At 36.6% G+C, this 7,635-nt stretch overlaps 1 protein-coding gene across 1 annotated transcript in view; it reads left to right on the forward strand.

Moving 5' to 3' along the window:
* Nucleotides 1-5,070, forward strand: part of PUDP (pseudouridine 5'-phosphatase) — a 68,046-nt gene extending 62,976 nt beyond the window's left edge. Inside the window, exon 4 of the mRNA XM_083855649.1 lies at nt 4,476-5,070. Within this exon, the coding sequence (XP_083711775.1) occupies nt 4,476-4,652 (177 nt within the window). The 3' untranslated portion in view covers nt 4,653-5,070. The remainder of the gene's footprint in view (nt 1-4,475) is intronic.
* Nucleotides 5,071-7,635: the final 2,565 nt, after the last annotated feature.

Below are 7,635 nucleotides of genomic sequence, written 5' to 3' on the forward strand. Positions count from 1 at the left end.
TTAATATGAATCATTGACTCATAAAGAATGGTGGCTGTAGTTAGTATGCTGACTATTCTGGTGCTTAATTAATTTTATTTTAAGTTTCCAGTTTATTCATTTGTTATAACATTTAAAAACATCTTGGCTTACTTTTCATTTTCCTTAATGAAACTAAGCTGTGGAGCTGTAAGCTGCATTACTTTCTTAACAGCATATTTAATATGATTCTGTTATCCCTGGCTGGTCAAATTGGCACATCCTTAAAATAAAATGAAATGTGATTCATTATTGTATTCACTATTGGAATTTTTCCCAACTATTTCTGGAAGGAGTTTAAATCCAAAGATTAGGAGAGAAACATTAATCACATTATTTTATTATTGTTTTTTCTTAATTCATCAGAGAATTAATACAGTAGGAGACCAAAATTGCAAATATTGCAGCTGCTTAAAATGGATTCATTCAATAATGTTTAAGTAACTCTGATGGTAAATGGGTCAATTTTCCCCTTGTTCCCAGGTATTTGGAAAATCAAAACATAGGAAAGAAGAAAACACAAGCTGAGCTAAAAAATAGTCCAACATCTGTGTTATGATGTTAAAATTGTTGTTTCCTCTCTCTTTTTGTGAGTTTCCACCACCTCCCATAAATGACAAACAGGACATTTTAAGCATCTCAACATTTTGTATGGGAAATGGTGGATCTGTGTTGTATTCTGAATTATATTATGGTTCTAGAAAATTTCTGGGTCACTCACATGACTAACAAACTTGGCTAGTACTGGAATTATTTTGAAAATCTAAAAAATTGAGCAAGGAAAAATTAGAAAATTTGTTGAACAAACCACAAACCACAAACCACATGATTGCAGTAGTAATATCTTTCAGACTGATAATTTACTTCTTAGATGCTACTTAGTTTTGAATTTTAACCATATAGTATGAGCTACTTTTTTACAAAGATAAAAGTAAAAATACTTCTGGCAATGAACAGTCAGTAAGTTATCTGTGAATGAAAGGCCTGCGCACCTCCTGGTTTACAGAAATCAAGTGTCATTCTGATATCCAAGTGATCTGGCTGTACTTGGTGAATTTCTTCCTGCAGCCTGTCTTGGGGCTTTTTTTAGAGATATGATGATATTTAAATTAGTCCTTAAACATTTACAGAAGACTGTATTGTGTATATATACATAAATTAATGTATAAGGGTACCAAATATTTCTACAGTGCAAATTTTACAAATCACCCATCATGCTTTTGAATCCAGTTGATTAGATTATGAAAGGGGAAACATCAATTAAAAATAAAGAAGTTACAGAATTTAAGATGCAATCCATAAGAAGCCCAAAACATAATATGTCACATTCTGATACCAAATGTTTCTGTGCCATTTGAAGACAGATAATGAAAACTTTCTTTTCATTCTTTCTTTACAGAACAATAGATGGTAGTGTTAAACTTGCAGATGAATTCTGTGCATATAAATCATGGCATCTTTAGTTTCATCCTACAGTCTCTTTTAAAGCTGATATAGTAGTGTCATATGTGGTCAGGGATACTTGTTTGATAAGCACTCCTTATGCATATATATTACATTCACAGGTCTTCCAAAACCTTAATTTTAAAACTGATTTTAATCTTTCATCCTTCCAGCCTTCTTGGTTATCACTAACCACAATAACACTTATGGATATCTCTGTTAGACACATAATTATTCCATCCAGACTTTTGCAGTATATAGGGTAGAGAGGGCCTGCTGTACATACCAAGAGCCTAACTAACACTCTCTTCTTATATTCTTACTTACATTTAATGTAGGAGGATGAGGTAATGAGGTGCTGCAGTAATATTGTTTCTTCCTCTGGTAAAGTGATTAATTTTTCTTTTTCTAGATTCATAGAGTAAAATATAAATTAATATACTTTGCTATACTTTTTTAAGCATTTAGTTCATTCCAAACTGAGAACTGACCTATATTAGTATGACCTTTTGAGAGATCTCATAGGAGTAGTATTGATCAGTGACACAAGTTTTAGAAATAATGCACAGAAGCAGCCAGAATCTCAGCTGAAGTCTGTATAAATCTCATCTGTCTCTCAGTTGGAGTGATGCTGATGTTGCAATACTTATGCAAAATGGGAAAGAACTTGGCTGCTTTCAAATCTCTAAATTTAGTGTGTGGGTGGTCGAGGACAGTGAAGATTTTATAACATCTCTATGTATTAATAAATCTGTTTTGTGTGTGAGCCTTTGTAAACCTTTTGTCATCCATTAAAAATGTGACTGTGCTGTGATAAGTTTCAATAGGAAGAAAGACTTAAGGAAAACCTAGTACACTTATTTCCTGTAAAATCAACACACTGTAATTATGAGTCGTTTGCCTGGTTTCTTTGGTAATTAAGAGTTTTAATTGTGTCTACTTCCCGGGAATTAGTTAAGCTTCCCATTATGGATGTTGCCTTCCATAATCATCAGCTCCTCTCATAGAGTAAGCTTAGTGACATCATGGAAGTCAATTAGGTCTTTCAAGGCAGAGCAATGAAGTACATTCTTTTGTATGAGCTGGATCAGAAAAGGTTTCTGAAAGGCCTTGATAATGCTCTTCTGTGCAACATTTAAGCTTATTCTTCAAAAAGCAAAGCCTGTCAGAGTTTCATTTATTGTCCTTAGAGTGCTTAAGGTCATTAACTCAGCTATTGTTTAGAACAAAACCTATAGACAGAGCCATACTTCCATTCTAATAGCAATTGTGCCAAGCTTTCCAGGATCAGCTGGTTACATATTTGTAGTTAATAACAGTGATAATGATCAACATTTGAAAGTATCACATTATTCAAACTGGAATGCAGTGACTGTATGAAGGAAATGAGTGCAAAAGAGATTGGTGTGATTCCTTTGGCTCACTAAAAATCATTAAGTTTTACTTCATGCAAGGTTACATGCAAGGTAGTAAGCGCCTTTTACTTTTCTCTTGGCAGACTCCAAATTGTTACTGACATGTTGAAAGGCAAGAATCAATATTTTTAAAAGAAAGGAAATTAGGAGAAGGTTCTTTCATTTTTCCCCTTCCACAGTCTCTGATAAATGGATATATATAGGGCAGACATTTAATACATCTTTCAAAAAATTTTTCTTTGAATGTAATAAAGCTTTTGCAAGTTGCCACTTTGATCCCTTAGAGCATAGCCGAAACAAACACTGTGCATCCATTATGTTCTGCAGTAAAATAGTTATGTGTTTGAGAACCTAAAATGTGCAGTATGATGTTGAATGTTCATAGAATCATAGAATATTCTGAGTTGGAAAGGACTCACAAGGATCATCAAAGTCAAACTCCTGGCCCTGCACAGGACAGCCTCAGGAATCACACCATGTGCCTGAGAGCACTGATTATAGATGTGAGGAAAATTGCCCTAACCATACGAACATCTGTTTTCAATTACTAAAATTACTTGTGGCAGTGATTTTGGCATTAGTAGTAGTAGCAGTGCTAATAATATTGATAATAAATGCAGTATGAATAGGAGAAGTATTAGAAACCATGTGTCAGTATAGGTCAGATTTTTTTCAGGTCCTTGGATGCCAAAAGTTGCTTTGGGTTATCCATGACCAAAAATTCAAACTTGAATTTGCATGTCATGGACAGGAAGGGACAGGAAGAGATGCTTCATTATATAACTTCTGGAATGAGTTTCAGAAACATTATCTTTCATTATATAAAATTTCAGATTATTTGATTTTTATATATTTATCTTATTTATTTTTCAGTATTCTGACATTAAGTTACAAAACCACATAAATAATGTATGATTGTTTTTAACAGCTTTGCTTCCAAACTGCAATCTGGAATGGTTCAGACTATTGTAAGGCATGGAAGTTGTATCTGACTAAATTCTCCCTCCTCTAAATGTAACCTTCTGATATAATAGCTTGGGTTTTTTCTCATAATTGCTTTGGAATAATTAAGCAAATAGAGTATGACTTCGACAGCGCTCTTCTGATAAGTAGTGTCTGTCCCCACTCATCCAAAGTCCTACTGCTGACCTAGGTAGTTTATTGTTCCCCATACCTTGCTTATGATCCCATACCTGTGAGTGAAAACACTGATTTTGCCATTTTGCAGGTTGTAAAGTTGGTTTGGAAAAGTTAAATTGCTTGCTTATAAAGGTATTTAGGCACTTGCTTAATTTTACTCTAAGCTTGTGATTAAACACATCCCTATAAAAGCACTTAGGAACATCTGGATAACCAGTTTCTGGGATTTAAGTAAGTGTATTGATGTTTTTAGAATTGAAATTAATTAAAGGTTAATTACCATGCAGATGTTCAAACTGGGAGGTTTGCTCTTGTTCTAATTAGGGGTGTCTAAGCCAAGAACAAAATTTAGTTTTCCTACTAAGTTTCATTCAGGATCATTCTCTCTTTTAAAGCAAGCTATTAGAAGTTCATTATAACATTATAATTTTTTTTTTCCCTCACCTCCTTGTTTCTCAGTGTCTTGTGTTTGAAGATTCGCCTCAGGGAGTCAAAGGAGCCCGGGAAGCAGGAATGCAAGCAGTTATGATTCCAGATGAAAACTTAAAACCAGAGTTTAAAAAGGACGCAACACTGGTGCTGAAGTCCATGGAAGATTTCCGACCAGAACTGTTTGGTTTACCAGCATATGATTGATGCCTAATGCCTATGAACATGTTCTTGACTGGAGATAAATTAAAAATGAAATGAAATTTTATTTTGATTTTATAATTGCTTTTCATATTTTACTCTCTTCCTCAAAACTAGAGCACAAAAATCCTGTTAACACTCAGTCTTTTACACATTACCTTTGATAAATTGTCTGGAATGTTTATGGTTTGTCCTTTTGATAAATGCTGAATTAAAGCAGTTAAAGATTCTGTTAAGTGAATCCAGTCTTTTTCTATTCACATCATAATATTTTCTGGGAATACTATGGAATTATTTAGAGGATTTATTGTAACTGCACTGGAAGCTTCTTTTTCTGTTTCCACTTGAATTACTTACTGTTTACATCTTAAACAGAAATCTGTTCTGGATTGCCTTTTATCCCATTAAAATGTTTTTGACACCAGTATGGCTATCAATGTGTTTATTCTTTTCCTCATCACATTGACGCTTTGGAGTGGCTACCTAGAACAGAGGCTAGACAAAGTTAAGAGAATAAAGTGGATGTTTAATGAAGGCCTTCAACCGTGGGTGGTCAAAAGCCTCTCAGAGGCTACACCCAAGGTGGACAATGGTCACGAGCTTTATAGACAGATAGAAGTTTGGTCTATTTGGTCTATATCAGAGGTTAACTGTCCAATTACAGCTTCAGGTAATGAAGTCATATTCCCCCAGCTCACTCTCCCACACAAAATTCATTTTTGTTTATACTTCTCACGGCCTGTGGCTGTAGGGTGTCCTTGGGTTCCAGGCCCAGAGGAATTGTTTTGTCTGGCCACACTATGAAGACAGCAGTTAATACTTTATATGAAGTTTTGAGTTATGCACTAATGCAGCACAGGATTTGAAGAATGTAAAGGTTAAAACCTTAAGGCATCACCATATTTGCCCATCTATTCCACTTGAATTCTGTTGTCTTTCTTCTTTTTTTCCCCACTTCTTTGTGACAGGAATTCTATTGTACTTTCTGTGTTTGTTTTTTTTTTTTTTTCTTAGAGACTGAATGAGATGATTTCCAGATATCTCTTAAAACCTCCATTATTCTGCAATTCCATTGTTATCTTTTCTGATATCTTGATCACCTCTAGGAGCTATACAAGGTTATATATTGCCATTGCCAGAACCTTTAAGCTAGCTCAGTCACCACAATGGAACGATTTGTATGGAACACGTCCGCCAAGTGAGCGGCGGGCAGGGCATCTCAGAGCTTTTTGGCTCTATGGCTCTGACATCCTTACCCAGCACAGGCAGGGAGCAAGGACTGAGAGAGAGGTCTGCTGTCTGTGATCCAAATGGGTTTATTCCCAGCGACAGACAGACCCTCAGCGCTGGGCACAGCAGGTTATAAATGGGGAGGTTTCAAGGGGCAAGTAGTGACTTCTGACCAATAAGGAGAGAGCAGGGGGAGAACAGGGGAGAGCCTCAAACTAATAGAAAATCAGTGAAAGAAAAACAAAATTATGTGGATGAGTGACATACCGGAGTTTAGGGGAATCCCTGAAACTGGTTCTGACAGAGATTGGTCCACTAAAAGAGTGGCTTAGAAACTTCAGGAAAAAGGTGTTGGGATCTGACAGAACTGACAGTTCTTGGGGAGCAAAAAATTTTGGGGACAAAGTCACGAACTCAGACCCAACAAGGGGTACAGAACTGTCCCATAACATGACAGTTTGAACAGACTGCAACATCACCTCCTTTTCTTTTTAAAAGGAGAGAGTGCATTGTAAAGAAGCATTTTGGAACCTTTCTTAAGCTTTTGAGTAGACTTCTTTCCACCATGGTTGCTCTCTTGGGACCACTACATGGTTCAACATATGAGTGGGAGTATTCTTTAAACCTTCTATCACCATCAGTTGTAAGGTTCCAAAATTAGGATAAGAAACACAACTACCAGAAACCATACAATTGATTTAACAATAGAAGCTTCCCATCCCGAAAGTCCCCAATTTTTAAAGATATTGCTCATCCAGTCTTCAGTTTTTTGTTTGATGTTTCCAATCAGGATCTTCATTTTTCTAATGGAAGCGTAGATGCTTTCACTCTTGGATGACAAGTTGAAACAACAGAGACCCTAGAATTGCTCACACCCATGGCCGCGTGTAAGAAGGAGAAAGTCAATGGCAGCTCGATTTTGTAACATGGCCTTCTGGTATTTCCTCATCTTTAAGGAGGTCACTAAGTGCAGTTGATATTAAATTGGCCTGTTTCATAACTCAGCATTCTAGGTGGCCCAATTCACCTAGAGCTTTGGCTGCTGATACCCACGGCAAAAACACTGAGACAGCAACCCTTTTGGACTTTGACCAATGAAAAATTTCAGGGTCACAGTTCTCATCTAATTGTTGAACACTACGTTTTTTGGATGGTCAAATTTTTCTTTTGGCTCCAATTCAAAATTTTGGCCTGGTTAGGCGAGAACAGAGACAACTGACCTACAGTGCATGGGCCTCCCATGAGAGGAGGTAAAGATGAGAGAGGATGCTTGCCCATGCTCTGTCCCCACAGATGAAATTCCCTTTGGGTAGCTTTTTGGGAACATCAGTAGAGAAGGTAGCAACTTTATCTACTGCAGCACAGCATTGGGAAGCTGTGAATTTCCTTTTCTATTGTGCCACTTTATTAAACCTCTGAGGCCCATAAGTGGGTAAATAATCTAAATTAATACAAAAGATGGCATGAGCAGAGCCAAGGAGTTCAAACTCCTGAGGCTCTTGATCTGCATCTAGGAGTCCTTTCATCCATGGAATCAGTTGGTGGAGGGGATTGTACGAGGAAGGATTTAATACTGGGTGCTCTTGGGGAATTAAGGGTGGTGTGGGTTAGAAAATAAATTCAATAAACTTTCAGGAAATTGGGTTAGTTTAAAAGGATCCCCACCAGGCAAGTCGACAAAGGATTTTCAACTGCTGCCATTGGCATGCACAGATGATCTTGCTTCAATGCACTGGACATGGTCACCCACACGTTCTTT

This window comes from Zosterops lateralis, assembly GCF_965231275.1.
Source record: "Zosterops lateralis genome assembly, chromosome: 2".
Lineage (NCBI taxonomy): Eukaryota > Metazoa > Chordata > Aves > Passeriformes > Zosteropidae > Zosterops > Zosterops lateralis.